At 34.0% G+C, this 19,156-nt stretch overlaps 3 protein-coding genes across 3 annotated transcripts; all 3 read right to left on the reverse strand.

Moving 5' to 3' along the window:
• On the reverse strand, positions 1–2,534 carry LOC109797166 (uncharacterized protein At1g65710). Its single transcript, XM_083063826.1, has 2 exons — positions 1,302–2,534; positions 1–1,030 (listed from the first exon to the last, which is right to left on the reverse strand). The coding sequence occupies exons 1-2, from the start codon at positions 2,373–2,375 to the stop codon at positions 164–166; spliced, it is 1,941 nt and encodes a 646-aa protein (XP_082919952.1). The 5' UTR covers positions 2,376–2,534; the 3' UTR covers positions 1–163.
• A 3,897-nt stretch (positions 2,535–6,431) lies between these two features.
• Positions 6,432–7,500, reverse strand: DUT1 (DUTP-PYROPHOSPHATASE-LIKE 1). Its single transcript, XM_020357715.3, has 3 exons — positions 7,166–7,500; positions 6,992–7,083; positions 6,432–6,898 (listed from the first exon to the last, which is right to left on the reverse strand). Exons 1-3 carry the CDS (start codon positions 7,483–7,485, stop codon positions 6,654–6,656), a joined length of 657 nt encoding a protein of 218 aa, XP_020213304.2. The 5' UTR covers positions 7,486–7,500; the 3' UTR covers positions 6,432–6,653.
• A 4,542-nt stretch (positions 7,501–12,042) lies between these two features.
• Positions 12,043–14,975, reverse strand: LOC109796119 (Thiamine pyrophosphate dependent pyruvate decarboxylase family protein). Its single transcript, XM_020355762.3, has 2 exons — positions 13,451–14,975; positions 12,043–12,599 (listed from the first exon to the last, which is right to left on the reverse strand). Exons 1-2 carry the CDS (start codon positions 14,825–14,827, stop codon positions 12,285–12,287), a joined length of 1,692 nt encoding a protein of 563 aa, XP_020211351.1. The 5' UTR covers positions 14,828–14,975; the 3' UTR covers positions 12,043–12,284.
• Between the last annotated feature and the right edge of the window lie 4,181 nt (positions 14,976–19,156).

Consider the following 19,156-nt stretch of genomic DNA (forward strand, 5'->3'; position numbering starts at 1 on the left):
TAAAATGGCAAAATGAGAGCGATCAACTAGAATTGGCCTTGATGAAACAAGAAACAGTTGCAAGTATGCAACTCAAAACAGAAGGAATGCAACCTTCGTTGAATATCTAAGATACTAAATAAAAGGTGGAATACATATTATGAACATCATCTTCATCACACACCTAGGTTGTAGCAGCAGGTAACATGTTAAGACCCTTATTGGAACCAAGCCTGCCACGTCCAATTCCACTGCTGTGTTCATGATCACACTCTCTACTTTTGTTGCTCATACACTTCTTGGCTTCACATGACAAATCACTTTCCAAGGTGCTCAATCTTGAATTCCAGCAATCTGTTGAGTCAGCAGAATTTGGTTCCCATGATGAGGAACAAGAAATGCCCCAATGATGTTGGCCACTATGACTACTCACAGTGAAGCTGTTGCTTCCTGAAGACTCTTGGTCCTCCATGTCTATTCCACCACCCCTCTTCACTGTCACATACTTGTGCAAGCTTGGTTCCATCACATCATCACTAACAGCCACCTCAGATTCTATGAAAGGGTCCTTGGCAAGTGCCACTTTCTTCTTCCCATAGTGATTGTACTCATTCCTAATAGATTGTTGAGTGGATGGACTCTTCCTGTCCTCAGAGAAATTTGAGCTGGTGGTGGAGTTGAGATCAGCAACAGCTTCAAGGATAGAGCAAGCCTTGTTGAGACATGCAGGGAGAGAAATAGAAGGTTGTTGTTGTGGTTGTGGTTGTGGTGGTGTGTTCTTTTGATGGAAGTTCTGGATGTCCTCAAGGAGTAGGGAAGCATAGGAGTTTGATGAGTTCACCACAGGTTCAGGATTGATGTCTAAGTCTCTAGATCTTCTAGAAGATCTGCTTCTTGTTAAACCTTGTGGTTTAAGGTTGTCAACCCCTGATGATGATACCATTTTCTTCATAGCAGCACTATCAGGCACTGAAGACTCTTCCCCATGTTGCTCCTTTGTTTTGCAATTCACACTCACACCCTTCTCCAATGCAACTTTGCCATTTGGTTTCTGCAATGGGAATGGCAAAAGATCATGTCAATAACATCAACAAAGTAATGAGGAACATTATTTATTTTTCCATGTAATCATTAACTTTTTTAGTTGATGTAATTAGTACAATAATTTAGGTTTTCTTAATTACCTTAATTAGGCTAATGATTTAGACTTTCCTACTTACCATAAATAGGAATGCTAAAGATTACAACAAATAGTGACATCAATGTTTAATTACATTACATCAATAACACAACTCATTCCATCTACCAAGTGATTTGATTACCTGAATGGCTTCAGCTTCAATCCTGGGCTTGTTTTGTTGCACCTTGATGTTAGTATCAACCTCACTCAGAGGGTTTCTTCTGTAAGGAGATAGTTCTGCTTTCCTTGAAGAGTTATTACGGCTGAGAGAGGGTTGTTGTTGGTGGTGCTGATTCTCACTCAATACTTTAGCACTTGCCACATTACCATTAACTCTAGCAGGAGACTGAGCACGTGGTGATGCTGCACCCCTTGAACCAACATCACCAACGTTCCTCTTAACAGTTTTCCTCTTGGTGCCAGATTCTCCACCACCACAGTTGTTACTCTTGTCCATAGCCAAAGATGAAACAGTGGCAGGAACAGACACCATTTTCCCAGGCCTAGAACTTGTGTTGTTGTTGTTGTTGCTTGCATTTGCAGTGGTGTCAGAAGATCTTCTACCAGGAGATCTACTCACTCTCCTTTCTCTGCTGCTGGATTGTTCTCTCTCCCTACTTGGAGTTCTCCTCCTTCCCTGAGAACGCCGTGGCGACTGGCGGTGGCGGCGGCTCTCGGAAGCCGCCGCCGCCGCCACATCATTTTCATCACTGCCATTGCCTTTTCTCTGGCCATCCTCAGCAGAAGTTGTGTCATTGTCATTGTCAAAATCAAAACTTCTCTTTGAGCCTGAGTACTTTCTGGTGGAAGAGCTTCTGCTGAGCCTCCCACACTGGATTAGAATTGCATCAACCTCTTCTTTGGTGCAGCTTGAAGTCCTCACCCCAACATTCAATGGTGTGGAAGGTGCAATCTTGTTGTTACCTATTGGCTCTTCATTGGTGACAACCCCATCAATGCAAGGTGGGGTTTTGGTTCTTTCCCTGTCATCATGGCTCTTTCTGTGTTTGATGATGAATACCTCTTTGTTCACTTCATCACCTTCATTTTGTGGTGCTGGCTGTTTCTCTTGCACTGTCTTGTTCTTGAGGCTCACTTCTGGCTCAGAGGGTTTGGACAAGCTGACAGTGACACTGTTCTGAGAGTTTCTATGCTGAGAAACTGACTTGTTGGGTGAGGTAGAGGACACATTCTTCTTGCTAAAACATGTACCCATTGATAGGGTGGTAAATGACAAAGAGAACGATAGTTGAAGAAATGGAAGGAAGGAAGGAAAGAGTAGAGAGAAATTGAAAAGGGGTTTAAGGAGATTTGAATTTCAATTAGATTAGATAAGAGAAAGCAAAAGAAAGGTTCTGCTTTGTGGAAAGGGACCGTTATCCGAGAACATTGTTTTTAAAATAAAATACTATATTATATTATATTATTATTAACTTTAATGTGAGAGAGAGGAAAAAATTCAAATTTTGACAAAGGGAGAGTTATGTTGTGTTCTTGTTTGACCAGATGACCCCACTGATTCACTTAATTTTCTTTTGAAAAAAAGTAAATAATGTGGAAAACAATTTGGATCTTGACTGCAAATGCCAGATGGGTATCTCCAACGTAACATTTTCTGTTTGTCCTCTCTCTCAAGTCTCAGGATTCAAATTTGTGTAACAATAACGGCTAAATTCGTCTGGATAAACAAAGAATAAACCTAGAAAGTTGGCAGCTATTTGTATTATGTGGTTAAAAAAATGAGCAACGGCTATATGCGCTGCTAGGATTCTTGATTGTTGGTATTTGGGCTGTGAACCAGAATGTTTACACTCACTCACATGGACACAATTTTACCACCATCTGTTTTTATGTGCATTCTATTCAAAATTGGATTGCTATTTCAAAATTAACCCCTCGAAACTTTTTATTTTATGCATTTAAAATAATTAATTTGATGGCCTAAGTTCAACAGGAGCAGAATCTTTGCTTTTTGCGCACGGCTACAAGAAGTATTTGACGAAAAGGATTTCTTCTAATTGCCTACATATTCACGAGCTTAGTTGATTATTGATCCCTAACCTTTTGAACACCCCACTCTACTCTACGTCTCTACCTTCATTAATTCCAATTACTAATTCAACTCGTCTTCTAAACACAATTATTCTTTTAAAGTTACTCCCACAAAACATCTCCAATAATAGATTTTTTTTTTTGTAATTAAAAAATAATAATACAACTTATTTTAGATTTTTAATCTATATTTTTTTTCTTTCAATCACTCGTAAATTTCATCATTATTTGTCCACTCCAATTCAAGAGAAAATAAAATTTACACTTGCAATTATCATACAATTATAAATTATTAAATATAAAATAAATTTATTGGTTTTATAATAATATCATACTAAACATAATTTCTAATTATATATATATATATATATATATATATATTGAGTAACAGTAATGAATAACTAATAAATTCATAAACAATAATGCCATTGGACGGAGCATACTATAATGAGATAGTTAATGTGTCACTGAAAGTTAACTTTTAATGATTATCGATTGCAGCTAAATGATAGTTTCAATGGCTTTAGGAGTTTTTAAGGAAGGATCACAATATAATGTTCATAAATAAACTGTACTTTGTTATTTGTTATTGAAAAGTAGAAACATAAAAAACATTATTGAAAGGGGAGTAATGAAAATAATAAGGCTGAGAGTTAATTTAAAATGTTTGTATAAGGTTGAGGTTTTAGATACTAATAGAAAAAATTAATATAAGATTAAAATATAAAATGCGAGAACATAAAATTATAAAAATAAATATACATAATTAATTCAAATAAGTAAAAACTTATAATAATAATAATAATAATTTAGATTTAAGAAGAAATAATAATTTTTAAAATTGAAAATTACTTATTTCCACAACCGAAAAGGGCTACACATTTTCTACCACACTTTTTCTCTGACACATATTTTAATATTGATTAAAACCTATTAAAAATACAAAATCAAGAAAAATATTATTAAATAAAATATGAGATTCAGTAAAAAAAATTATGTTTATCAATATATTTTAACTAATAATACAAAAAATTACTTTAACAATGTATTAAATAGCTACATTTCTCTTTCGTCAAAATAATTAAAATAGAGTACACGTTAATTATTCTAATGAATTTAAGGCTAGGTTAAATAATGACATTTTCACACTCAACAATTATGCTTTCTTTTAAATTAAAAATATAATTATTAAGTGATGTTGCTAGAGAATATTTGTATTGATAATGATGTAATAGCTTCTTAACCTTAATACATATTTTAAGTTTTTTTATATTTTTAAAATCATGATATTAATACGAAATATTTATCATCAAAACACATATTTGTGCAGAATAAATCACACGTATTTATGTAAAATATATTATAGGTCTTACATTGTTTTATTTTTGGATACCACTCAAAAGATCTCTCTACTAATGAAAACAAACGTGTGTATATAAATTAATATCCATCATCTTATTTGAATGATGTGAGACTTTAATTACATTTCAATAATAGTCTCTAATCGGCTATATCAGAGATGTTGAGTCTCCTAATGATGAATGTAAATCACTTGTTTTTGGGCATACTCAAACACCATTGTTCTGTCTAAAATGAACAGAGGAAAATGAATCGAACCATCGTCTAATAATATTGATTTGACTGTCATGGAGTACACTAAAGGAGAAAAATGTTGTCATGGCAAACATAGTCGAAACAAAAGAGATAAAGAACATTCTAAACTCATAATATGCTCATGAAAGATACATTTACTATATCTAATAGTAAACACACAAGTCACAAATTATATTGTATTTTTATTAAGCATAAGTTAGAAAATTAGTCGATTTAAAAAAAGTAACATGTTATAAAAAAACTAGTCCGAGAAAACTAATTATGAAAACAAAATATTAAAAATGCTCTAATTTAGTTGATAAAGCTTTATCTCACATTGCTTTACTAAAAATTATTATAAATAACTAGTTGAAAAAAACTGCTCTGTATTTCTATAGTTAAAAAAATAAAACAAAAAAAAAACATTTGAAAGTATGCCTCTCTTGTTTAAAATAAATTAAGATTAAATGGAAATAGTAGAGGAATAATTATTTAAAAGGTGAGAGTAAATTATAATTTAAAAAGGAGTAATTTAAAAATAAAATTAAAATATGTAAGAAAAAAATCTCAAGTCTTTATTAATAGTTAAAGATATATATGTTCTTACATAATATACCTATAATTATAATAATTTCATTGCTTTCTAAAAAGTGACACTTACATAAGTTTTTTTTTTTTTTGTAAAAATAAGAAAGATTACAAAAATGATCATAATGAGAATTGAACCTAAATTCTTATGTTTAAAAAACCCCAAATCTATATTAATAGTTAAAAATATATATATTCTTACATAATATACCTATAATTATAATAATTTTATTATCTTCTAAAAAGTGATACATAAGTTTAGAGGAGACTAAGGTAAAGAAAATAAAAAATGATAGAAAAGACTAATATTTTTCTTGATTTGATAAAAATAAAAAGAAAATAAAACAAACTTATAAATTTCCTTTTTCTAATAACATATCAATAGGGTAAACATCAAAATACCTTACAAAATTGAGAAGTGATTTAATAGAAACCAAAAATACCTTACAAAAGTTTCATAATCTTGTTCTTACTTATTTAAAAATAAATTAAAAAATACAAGGTCAATCTAAAATAAGTTCCCTCTTTTATTCATTTCCAAAATTTATTCTTAACAAAAAAAAATTGTTAACGTGTATTTTTCCTTGATAGTGAGTTAACGTATTCTTTTAAGACACTTGCAATGAATAAACTCTACACATACAATAATAAAATTACTTCATTTAATCATTTCATTCCATTCATAATCTCTATATCATCATTCTTACAAATCGACCACATTTGACCTCAAACCCTAACAAATTCATATATTAAAATGCACAAAATATTACTAATGAATATATTTTAGACACTCAATAAGAAATTAATAACAAAAAAAAACTACATTAAAAATTACTTATAGTGTGTTAAATTTTTGTAACCCCAAACTAGCAGTAAAAGTTAAACAAGATCAAGAATTCAAATCCTGCCTTCTGTATTCAACCGTAATAAATCTTGAGAGATTAATCACTGCTATCGACAATAAATACTCCATAGACGAATATAAAAAAAATATTAAATTTTTGTGAAAAAACATTAATATTTTTAACAAAAAAAAATCTAATTTTGAAAGCATGTATTACTTAATAATACTAAGATCTTAAATTTTGGCGAGAGTTTACTTTTCTACATCGAAATTCAAATCGCTCATTATACCATTACCATAACTGGAGTACACAAGACACTAGCATACAGTAGAGTTTGGTAAGATCCATAGATAATGGGTTCACTCGTTCACTCCTCCACCAACTGCTCTACAAAATCACCAGCAGAACACAACAAATCAAACACCAGTGGATCCAAACCCACCTTCCCCCCTCACAGTTTCATCCAAATCCTCCACCTCCGAAACATTAGGGGTCACAATCTTCTCAATGATGAGCTGCGCAACCCTATCCCCAACCTTCACCTCGAAATCCACGTCCGAATGGTTGAACAGTATCACCCCAACCGGTCCCCTGTAATCCGCGTCAATCACACCTGCACCCACGTCGATCGAGTGCTTCCACGCTAACCCCGATCGTGGCGCTGCAAATTAACTCAAACAAATCAATTCAATTTTTTAAAAAATCACTGAAATTAGTGAAAATCGAAAGCCCTAAATTCGGAGAGAAAAATTACCAACGCGAGCATAGGTTCCTTCGGGAATGGCGATGCTGATATCAGTGGCCACCAGAGCCTTCCCTCTCGCCGGCACCTTCGTCTCCACCGCACTACAAATAAAAAAACATTAAATCATTTTTTTTTTAATTTTTCATTAAATAAACGTAGTGAATGAGAGGGTTATTTTGATACCTAGAGAGATCGTAACCGGCGGAGAGAGGGGAAGCCCTAGAAGGCAAAACGGCCTTGTCGGAGAGCTTCTTCACGCGGAGAAAGGGAGCGGTTGCGGAAACGTCGTCGTTTTGGTAGAGTTTGGGGATTTTGAGCAGTGGCTCGCAGGAGCCGTTATTGGCGTGGGACTCCGATTGGGGTTGGGCCATTATGGAAACTCTGCGGTAAACGGAAAAGATTGACGATGGGGATAGAAATGGAGGGAAGGGTTTATATAGAGGTGGAGGAAGAGGAAGAGAAAGGGCGCCCAATGTTCTCATGGCACCAAATTTTCCCGCCATTTTTTTACCCTAGGGTTTGAATTGTCAACGAGCAAAAATGTACCGTACGGCACTGTCAGAGGCACTGAAGAGAGGTTCAGGCTTCAACCCTCCAATTAAATTGCATTTGCCTTTTTATTAAATTTTACTGTACTATTTTTGCGTGCCTCGCTTGTAAACTATTTATATTCACTTTCCCACTTATTTAATGTTTAAAGAAAAATAAAATTATACACCCACCTAGACACTTTGTGAGAGATAAGTGTAGTACAGCTTTAAGTGTTTAGTCTAGGGATGAGCATTAAATCGACACCCGAACCGAACCCGAAAAACCCGATAAAAAATATTGTTTTTGGGTGAGTTCGGGCGGGTCTTATGGGTAAATCGGGTTAAAATTTTGATTTTATACGGGTTATATTGGGCGGGTTCGGTTTTGAATTTTTAAACCCGCCAAAAACCGAACCCAACCGAAAATGAGATAAGTTTAAATTTTTATTACTTTTGTATAACTAAACAACAATGGTCCAAACTTAAAAATCTTTATTTCAAGTATAATATAGCCATCAATTTGTAACTTTTTTTTTTTCTTTTTTCTCATAACTTAGATATTTATTTTGTCTTCTCCTTCCTCATTCAACTTCTCAACACGCTAGTCCATTTTTAGAGTTATCTTTTTGCTTCTTTCTTTGTCTTTTTTTTCCATCTTCTTATCTCCATTTTGAGTACATTTTGTGTGATTGTGATTTCTTATGATTTTGTAATCTAACTTTATATTTCTTTTCCATGTAACAACTATGAATTTTGTTATCTTTTATTTTTGCTTCTTTAGTTTGTAAATGTTTCAACTACGAATCTACTTACACCATCTATTGTCACCTTCATTCTATTTTTATACACTATTTTAAAAATATTTTTTTATCGTTTTAAGCTTCATCTTCCTTAAGATAAATTGGTTTACAAAAAAATTCAAACCCGATTATACTCACCCGCTTAAATCCGAATCCGTTTCAACCCGAACCGCCTCAAATCGAAAGCTCAGTCGGTCGGATATGGGTCACATTCTTTTAGTCGGTTTACAATGGGTTGGATATTTTTCACCCGAACCCGACCAAACCCACCCGTTGCTCACTCCTAGTTTAGTTGTTGTCGTTGTCTTTTTTTTTTTTAAAATAAGAAAGATTATAAAGATAATTGTAATGAAAATTGAACTTAAGTTCTCATGTTTTTAATTATTTCAATTCTTTCTTACCTAACTATTAGGCTAATCTTAGTGATTAGTTTGTTGTTGTCTAATGGTGTTTGTATTTGCACTATTATTATTGATGGTTTAGAAGTAAATTTAGATTATAAAAAATATATATTTAGTATTCTTTTCCTAGAGTGCTTGCCTGTTATGATAACGACTCAATTGATCCTTTCAAGGATCTTACTGGCGAAATGTCTTGGACGATTTTGGTTGAATTATCATGGGGGGACTCCACCTATTTTCTCTTACTTAAAACAAAACTAGGAGACAATCTGATTAGAGGCCATATCATAACATACAAAAGTTGATGTTGAAGTTGAACATATAATTAATTATTTGAACAATCTCGTAGCCCCCGCGTCTCTATTTTTCTCATGCTCAACAAAATTAGGAGCCAATCTGACTAGAGGCCTATCATAAAATCCAAAAATGTTTGCACATATTATTAGTTACTCTAACAATCTCGCAACACCCAGGTCTCTTTTTTTTATTATTAACTTTCTATTCCAAATTCATTGATTTGACTTTAGAACAAAGAATAAAAGGTAATATGAACCATTAATTAGCGTAAAAATTACAAATTCATGGCAAGTAGAATGACATCGACTGAGAGACGGTACCTATATTTAACGACATTGATGGGTTCATGCTTCATAGTTACATAATTTGTTACCGGGGCGGCATTCACAAATTAACCTTACCATTAGAAAATAGAAAAACGATAATTTCGTGCCACGTGTCTACATAAAAAAAATGCGTAGCAGGTTATTCTCCTTTTTTCATGGCAAAGATCCCACCCCAAGTACAAAAATCATGGTGTATGAGTTGGATGGAACTAACCTCAGCAGCACAAAAATTGTGCCTCTTTGCAATATCAAATATCCTAAAAATTAACCATTGGATCCCAGGATCCCTCGGCAAGTTAAGAAATAACTAGATACATTCAAATAAAAAAATATATATAAAATAAATAAATAGCCAGAAAGAAAGAAAGAAAGAACTAGATACATTACATAGATTATACACACTCTCACCACGTCAAACATATTAACATAATTGTTATATTGAGAGACCTATACATGTGTTCTCTCAAGTTACTATCCATCAAATGTCGAATATAGTGAATAAAACAACAATATAAAAACTGAGCATTCCTGTTATCCTGTAATGCTTGAGAGGAGACAAATAATTGGCACATGAACAAAGGGTCACATCATCCGTAATCATCATTGTACGTGAAAAAAGAAATGGTATTTCAAACGTGATGCTATCAAAATGCTAGGAAACTTAGCATCGTTAATAACAGACGGAGAACTCAAAGCGTTAGAGCAACATATAAAAACAACAAACATTGAATGCACTTCATAATCTGCAGACGAGCCGCGCTCCAAAGGAAGGTAGGTTTTTGTTTTACATCGGAAACAAATCCAATGGATTTGCATTAGTAATTTATGATGTGGCTAAACTTGGGTTACATGACTCAAGTATCTCAGCCACTCCAAATCATGGCTTTCGCTATACAGAGTAAATCAAATAACAAAAAGAAAATATCCAAGCATTCCAGTTACTGATAGAGTAAATCCAATAACAATGAGAATAGCCAAGCATTCTAATCACTGATACAGGATTCCAAAATATCAAAATGGAGATAACAACTGCCACAGCTCCTTTTGCATATCCTAGCACCTGGCAAAGTTATTATGGCTTCAAACTAATGATGTACAAAATCATTATTTAAAAAATGCACGGTTAAATGGTATCAGAGCCCACGACCAGTTGGCATGATAAGCATTTGTAAAACCCTAGCTATTCCATTGGCTGTCCAGATCTGGCAGCCCTAGGAGTCCCAACCACCATCCCAACAAGTTCGCTGATACCATATCGGCCAGTTCCCAGAGCACTGCTTCCATCTGGCCTTTGACACACTGCCACACGCACTTTTTCCTGCCAACAGGCTTTCAGCGCGTGAAGCCTACTCACCACACTCTGGAACTGTTTTGCCGTGGCCTTTCCAGAACAGTGTTCGGCTTCTCTGTTCGTGTTTTGACCCTTTTTGAAAGGGAGCAAGAATGGAAAACTCATGCGATAGAACTAGAGTGCAAAAGCCTTGTCCTTCGTGTTCCTAATTTAGTTTGTATGTTGTTGGCATAATACAGGGCAATTTATGAAAGATACCACAAGCATAAAAAAGAACTATAGGATCCTTAACCTGCCAGCAGATACTGGGGATTCCATTGGCCAACACAAACATTTGAGAAAGCATCTGCTTCCTATTCCTTGCCTGTCTAATTTGCTCGGTCAAAATTAAGCCATCAGCATCACTTCAACATGGCTTGATGTGCTCCATGACAATGTTGCCACCTTAATTGATGTCCCTGTATTTGTCTCAGCAGATACATCAGTAATGGCTCATCTGAAGCCCACTAGCTAACAAAATCTGGAACGTCTGTACACACACGCACACACAATATTCCAGCATATTAGAGAAAACATTTATGGTTGTTAGAACTTAAAAGAGTCGTCATAGCATAACATAGTTTGGTTTCTCCTTACATTTGGTGTTTCTTGGTCTAGATAGTAGCCAGATCATTATTCTTTCATTTACCAAAGAGACTGAGGCTTTGATCTAGATTTTCATTTCTTGCCAGGATTCGGATTCTAGCTGTAATTCGTTAAATATGCAAAAATTGATGTTTAACATTGTATATGATATTCACATTATCTAATGAAATATGACAATTAAATACCTACAAGTGGTGAAAAGTCTAACTCAATCATAGGATTTGTCAAAAAGGAGATCATAATTAGGAAAAGGGTCCATAAATAATACCTTTGCATTGCAGATAAGAATTGTAACAAATCAAATCCTCAGCAAAACGCAGGTATGTTGACAATAATGTGCAGAAGTGAGCAGGTTCACTGCCAAGTAAAAAGCACTGACAATAGCACTGTTAAATGCCAATGTTAAGTATTTGATGAGGCTACACAACTGACAGCTAATTCAACTCCATTTTAAGCATGAGACCCCTGCTTGCACCTTCTGTGGATTTAGGTTTCGATCAGAGATCCAATCAAAGATTCAGGATTCAAAGTATGGTTTCAATGAAATATTTACGGTTCAAAGTCTGGTTTCAATAAAAGATTTGGGGTTCAATAAGTAGTTTCAACTTTCAACCAGAATCCAACATTTTTCCAAAATTTTACAGAATAGGGAAGTCAATCTGTTGAAATTATGAAATTAACCGTTGGGATTGTTTAATAGTTTCTTAGCCTTTTAAAATTTAAATAAAACAATGAAAAGCCATGTCAAGTAATGAGGTGGCAAAGGTACGTGTGTAAAATTACTATTGATCCACATGAGAAGGATACTGGAAATCTGAAACAGTGAAACCCTTATAAATTTGAGGGTATCAGAGAATGTACTATGTTGAAATTTAAAATAAACTTGATGATGGCTATGCTGCACCAGATAATTCAAGCATAAAAAGCTATAGGAGTACAATTTCAGTGTTATTTAAAACCAAAAAGTAAATGAAGTGAAAGGATGCTGTAGAGCATTTGGCAACTACGGGAATCAATTCTTGTGCTGCATCCTCCCACTCTCTGAACCAGCATAGGGATCAATCACAACATTTACTACAGCTGGTTTCCGAGCAGAGAAGGATTCTGAAAGAGCAGACTTCAGTTCATCAGGTGTCCCAACAAGATAGCCCTTTCCACCAAAAGCTTCTATCAAAGCATGGTACCCTGCATTTGGGACAAAATCGGTGGGGGCAGGATCATCTTTGTGAGGTCCATCTCTCTCCTCTGGGCGTCTACGGTCACCCCCATATACACCACCATTGTTGAAAACAATCACAACCACAGGCAGCTGGTACCGAACCAATGTCTGGAGAAAAGATAAATAATTACATTTCATGCTTGTATTCAGAAAATAAATTGCAGAGTAACAGCAAATGAAAGCAAAAACATATGGAATCACATGGTCATATTAACTGAGATTTGAGAGAATCTACATACACATATGATATAGAGATATTTTAATAATAAGAATAAAGACAACTTTTAAACAAAAAATATATGGTTTTAACAAAATTGAATTATTTCTTTATTATTCAAAGTTATTCAAACAAGAAATCCTCATCTAGATCAACTAAAATTCACAAGCACTACCATTTCAAAGTTGAAGAAACTTATTTCCCAATTCAAACTAGAACAAGAAATAAAATTTCTCAAGTATTTGGGAAAAGATAAGACCAACAGCAAATCTTCGGAATTACAACAAACAAGAACTGCAAAAACTAGTTTAGAAGTTCTTATAAGAAGCCAAAAGTCTACATATAGCACACTACTGAGATACTACTGTTAAGCAAGCCAATGTCTGCTGACTGCTGAGATGCTCCCATCCATTTGGGTTTTCACTCTCTCGTCCACATAGGAAATGGGCACTGAGATACTCTATTGTTAGGCCCAATGCATGCTGAACCACTTATAGAAGGCAAATATGTCAAGTCAGTTCCAAGACTAAACTAACTTATAGAAACTCTCTCTATTAGCTTTTCTAAAATCTTATTTTTAACTTATGCATAAGCTATTTCAGTTTTCCTTCTTATTTTTCTCTTCTAGAAGTGTTTATGAAGAAACTTATCCAAACTGGTCTAATGGCACAACACATTTATTGCATAAGAAGAGCTAAGTAGTTATTAAGCATAATGCAGGAGACATGAGTCAAGAATGTACCTCAACTTCCATCGCACTAAATCCAAATCCAGAATCCCCTTCAACAGCAACCACAAGCCGCTCCGGCGAAGCAACGGCGGCAGCAATGCAATAACCAAGCCCAACCCCCATGGTCCCCCACGTGCCGGCATCCAACCTTGTCCGGGGCTCGGTCTGAACCAACACAGCCCTCCCCACATCCATGGTGTTGGCCCCTTCAGAAACCACAATAGGGGCAGGACTTCCCAAAGCCTTAATAGCATCCCTTATAATCCTCAAAGGCGTCAAGAAATTAAACGGCACAACATCCTTCGCGAGCTGAACCTCCATCTTGGCAAAATTCTCCTTAGCCTTGTTAGAAATCGCCTGCACCCAGGGATGCGTGCTCCCCAAGCAAAACGGGTCATCTTTAATCTCCTTATTCAAAACCTCAATCACGTGTTTAGCATCACCCACCAAACCCAAATGAGGCTTCCTCAATTCAATTTCATCCTCACTCACGTCAACTAAGATAAACTTTACATCCTTCGACCACTTCGGTGGCTCCCCGAAGTGGAGAAGCCAATTCAGCCTCGCCCCAACCACAAGCGCCACGTCACACTTCCCAATCGCGAGTGACCTAGCAGCAGTGGCGGCAAGCGCGTGAGTATCCGGCAACAAACCCTTCCCCATCGGAGTGGGGAGAAACGGAATCCCAGTCGCTTCAACGAGCTTCGTGAGCGCGTGCTCCGCACGTGCGTACGCCGCGCCTTTCCCAAACACAATCAACGGCCTCTCCGCGTGTCTGAGAAGAGAAACAGCTTCCTCGATCTTCGAATTGGAAATAACCGAAGGCTCGATTCTATTGCGGTTCTTCTCTGCCTCGAGTAAGAGTCTCTCGGCGTGAGATTCCGACACTTTCTGATGCAACACGTCGGTGGGGAGATCCAAGTAGCATCCACCGGGCCGGCCCGATAGGGCCCAATCCAGGACCCGGCCCACGCAGGAGGGAATTTCGGAAATGTTAGTTGCTTTGACGGAGAGCTTGGAGAAGGGTTTGGTGGCTTCGATCTGGTCGAGTTCCTGGAAGTCGCCGCGGCCGGCGTCGGCCTGGTCGCAGGAGCCGGAGATCATGACGGCGGGCCACGTGTTGACGGCGGCGTTGGAGAGGCCGGCGAGGCCGTGGACGCAGCCGGGGCCGGAGACGGTGAGGAAGACGCCGGGGCGGCCGGTGAGGTAGCCGTACGCGGAGGCGGCGTAACCCGCCGACTGCTCGTTGTGGAACGCGATGAAGCGGATGCCGAGGGACACGGCGCGGTTCGCCAGCGACGTCACCGGGATTCCGACCACGCCGAACATGTGACGCACGCCGAAGCGAGCCAGCGACCTCGCCGCGAGCGTGTTGCCGTCGATCTCCATCGCCGGTGAGTGTTTCTGCTTTTGAGCTTTCGTGTGAGACTTGAATCGAATTCGATTGGACTTTGTGTGAGTTGTGGTGTGGTTTACGTGCGCATCTGAATTTATACTACCGGAATTCGGAACACTGGTGTTGAATTCAGCATACTGTTTACGTTAGGTTCCAGCGAAGTGATAAACGAGGTGTAATTATAAATTTTGATGAAAATGCTTACACACGACACGAGTGAGATAAGGTGTGTAATTTTTCTATTTCTTTTTAATTAATGTTTTTAAAATATTATTAAAATACTAGTTGATAAATTTCTGAAAAATATTATTAAGACGTGACTTTTCTAATTTTTAATGATTTTTTATATATTGAATCTTTAATAAATACCCTAACAAAATTATAATTTGCATTATTAATTTTTTTTAGATAATTTTCACATAATAATATAATATTATTTATCTTTTTTTCTAATTACCGCTTTCTTCTCTCATTTTTTACGCAATAATGTAAATTGAAGGAGCTAAAAATAATAAAAATGTCGAGCTTAATTGCATTACATCTGAACTCTGAAGTGTGTAAATACAATTATTCCTTGTATCTAAGATGAATGACAAATTAGTCCATAAAAGAAGCAAATTTGTTCTTTGACAATTCAACTCGTACAATCATTTAGCGAATTTTTTTACGTAAATATAAATTTTTTTAAAAAAAATTACCAAAAAGGTATATGTTACACTTTATTTACACATCTATCACCATGTTTATACTCATAATTCAGTTCTGGAACCGAATTCTGAGTTTTAAAATTCTTTTTTTTTTTTTTTATCAAAATTCGATTCCCAGAGAACTGAATTCTGAATTTTTTTTAATTTTTTTTTTGTTTGTGGCTTAGTTTGCGCGAATTTTAGAAGTGGAACGGTCTCGTTCTGCTTCCGGAACGAGCCGTGTCACTTCCAAGATTTGTGCAAACTGGATCACAATAGCGTTAAAAAAAATTTAAAACTACTCAGAATTTAAACCCGGGAACCGAATTCTGAATGTGAATAGTGAATAGTGTTAGATATATAAATAAAGTGTAACATATGCCTTTTTGATAATTTATTTTTAAAAAAATTCTATTTACGTAAAAAAAATCTCATTTAGCATGACTGCGAAAATTGGTACAACTAGGTGTAATTTGATTTGGTTGTGAGTCTAAAATTATATTATAAATTAAAATATTAAGAAATTATCATCTTTGACTAATTTAGTCTTTCAAAATTATTTATAAAAAAATTTATAAAAGCATAGAAAAATAAGAATTAAAATAATTGACGTTTAGAAATTTAAAGAATTGAAATATTTTTATAATATTAAGAATTAAATAAAATAATATTTATGATTTGAGAAATTAAGTTAATATATAGATTTATTTATTTTTTTTGCAGCAAATAGATATATATGGGTGATATGTGGCATAAAGTGGATGAGATGGTGAGAAGCAAAATTGTACTTTAACAATTCTAGTCTCTAGAGCCCTCCACCAGTTACACCCTCGTCATCCTCATTCATCAGCCACCACTGGGCCTACCTAGAACTACACTTTTTGCCTCATCAAATTATAATCTTTTCTTCTTTCATTTTTTTTTTTCTGAGATTTTGTTTTCAACGTTTTGATCAAGGGGACAAAATTCACCACTGTCACTAGCTTCTTGTGAAATGCTAAAACAAAACATAACTTCTCTTTACACTTTTTTCTAATTTATTCAAATTCACACCAAGTTATTCTCTCCTGCCATTTTATTTTGGATATATAAAACTTAAGTATAAATGTGTGTGAAGTTGTTAATGTTTAATTATAATTAGAATTTTATCCGATAATATACATGCATTAAATGTATCTACATATTATTGGAGTAAAACTTTACTTGTGATAACAACACCAATCACTCTTAAATTTTTTTACATAATTTTTTCCTTTCATTTTTCTTAATTAAAGATTATTTAAACTAAAAAAATTTCATATCCCTAAACCCTAATCCTACCCAATAATTTTTTTCTTACTACTTCGTTACTGTGTGTGGATTCTGAAACTTGTATCTTCATATTACTATATTTTATCCTATAGCTACCAAATTACATAACACTAGTTCAAGTTATGATGTAAACATAATTTCTAAAACTTAACTTCGGGTCCATCTTCGTATTATTTCACATAATTTAATGGAATTAAATTAGTTTATGGTATGTTTAGCTTTTATGTTTTTACCTATAACTATAATAAAGATTTTCTGAATATATTTTATATTCAATTTTATCTTTATAACTAATTTTTCGTAAATCACAACTTTTTATTCTTTCATGTAAATTTCATCAACAAATCGTCACAACAACAAATTGCTTTCCTCCTCTTGTACCTTAAGCTTTTCGTTTTCATCAACAAATTGCCACAACTATTATTACTGGTAAATTTAAATTGTCATAGTTAATCTTGCAAAACCAGTGACGAACAAAGCACAGTGACCTAGGAAAGGTTTTTGAAAATAAATTATAAATGAAATGGATGAAGAGAAAGAAGAAAATTAAGGTTAACAAGATTTGAGTTACAATATTATGACACAAGGAAAATGAAACTTAAAAAAAAAGTCTTTATACGCGATTCATCAAGCAACTTTTTATAATCTTTTAATAAACATGTAGATATGGTTAAATAGTTAAATTTTAATGGCTATCAATGTAAACAAATTTTAGACTTATATGAAATTAGATGGACGACGTGGGTGATGTACGAATTAATTGTTTAATCAAACTCGTGATATTATGATTCATTCACCATAAAATTTTTATTTTGTTCTGATTAATTTGAAATTGTAGTTAAGTTTATAAAAGAAGTTATTTTACATTTATAATCAAATAAAAAAAATATTCTTCATTTTATACTGTGTGAGACATGTTTGTAATATTAAAAATTCAAAAAATTCCCAAAATCATCAATTAGAATATTAGATTAATACTTATCACATTTGAAATATAAATTTTTAATGTTATTTATAATTAACTGAGTATATTTCCAATCATATCTGGTAATACAATTTACAACCAACTACTATAATTTTTTTATTCAATATATCTCCCAAAATGAAGAAATAAACTAGTCTCCTTTGCGTCTTCTCAGAATTATTGATAATATTATCTATATTTAATATGGTATGTTAGAAATTAAAATTTTTCGTCAAGACATTATTATTATTATTATTATTATTATTATTATTATTATTATTATTATTTAACATATAAGTCATGGATTCGATAACTATGTATGCTTAGTGCTTTACATAATTTATTCAATTTATTATGTAATCAAATCTCAGTTATTACATAATTTATTAATAGAGGATTACCCCTAAAAAAATTAATAGAAAATTAAAGAATACGTGTAACTGATTATGAATAATAAATGATCTTTTATCTATGATTTTTTCTCAAAATTACTATAAAAGTATTGATTCATAACGTCATTTGTACATCGGTTGGAATAAAAATAATATAGAAATAAAATGTAGTAGCATTTTTTGTAATTAAATATAAAATATAAACATATTTACATTGATTTTAAGGATAAACAATATAAATAGGGAGTCTTCTACATCAGTTTACTCATTAACTAATATAATATTAAAAATTTTATGTTTACTCGGACATGTCTAAACTCTATGTGAAAAATACGTGATCATCTGTATCTTCACGTCTTCTAACCGCACACTCAAATCCTTTTTGAAAGCACATCATTGATCGATTGTTCTCCTTACATTGAAGCCCTCTTAAAAAAATATCAATTTTGTACTTGTACAAAACTAATTTAACCAAAAATCTTGCACTCAACAACCAACATTTTGCAACATACAACAATTATACAATAAATAAACTTCAAGGTTTCACAAACAAAAGCAACATGCGCAAACCTATATCAAGGATTGAGCAAAAATGCCTAGCTTAAAGAATTCCCATACCCCACAACTCACCCACCAAAAAATCAACAACATAATACAAAATTAGTACTCTTAGACTACCCTAATCACATGCACATGACACAAAACACATTGCAAGCTTCCCTTTCCTCCTTAAAGAACCAAAATTTGCCAATGAAATAAGGAAAAAAAGAAACTCCATATAACTTCAAACCTAATCCGCAAAACAACTACTTGAAACTTCTCATGACTAATGGACAACTACACACGTAGAAGAAGGATTTTAGGAAAAAGAAAAAAAGGAAAACTTTTACTTCCTCAACTCCTTAGAACAAAATATAGGAGATCATAAAAGAAAGTCCATCCATAAATCCTTTAAGTTCAATTAACATA

This window comes from Cajanus cajan, chromosome 9, assembly GCF_000230855.2.
Source record: "Cajanus cajan strain Asha chromosome 9, NIPB_CcT2T_4, whole genome shotgun sequence".
In the NCBI taxonomy this organism is placed as follows: Eukaryota; Viridiplantae; Streptophyta; class Magnoliopsida; order Fabales; family Fabaceae; genus Cajanus; species Cajanus cajan.

Bases quoted from the DNA above. Each gene is read 5' to 3' on its own strand.
- LOC109797166 (XM_083063826.1), bottom strand. From the start codon at position 2,375: ATGGGTACATGTTTTAGCAAGAAGAATGTGTCCTCTACCTCACCCAAC. The intron at 1,031-1,301 runs GTAATCAAATCA...TTCCCATTGCAG, and splicing joins TTGAAGCTGAAGCCATTCAG to AAACCAAATGGCAAAGTTGC.
- DUT1 (XM_020357715.3), bottom strand. From the start codon at position 7,485: ATGGCGGGAAAATTTGGTGCCATGAGAACATTGGGCGCCCTTTCTCTT. The intron at 7,084-7,165 runs GTATCAAAATAA...TTTTATTTGTAG, and splicing joins GCCGGTTACGATCTCTCTAG to TGCGGTGGAGACGAAGGTGC. The intron at 6,899-6,991 runs GTAATTTTTCTC...GTTAATTTGCAG, and splicing joins AGGAACCTATGCTCGCGTTG to CGCCACGATCGGGGTTAGCG.
- LOC109796119 (XM_020355762.3), bottom strand. From the start codon at position 14,827: ATGGAGATCGACGGCAACACGCTCGCGGCGAGGTCGCTGGCTCGCTTC. The intron at 12,600-13,450 runs GTACATTCTTGA...TCTTTTCTCCAG, and splicing joins TTAGTGCGATGGAAGTTGAG to ACATTGGTTCGGTACCAGCT.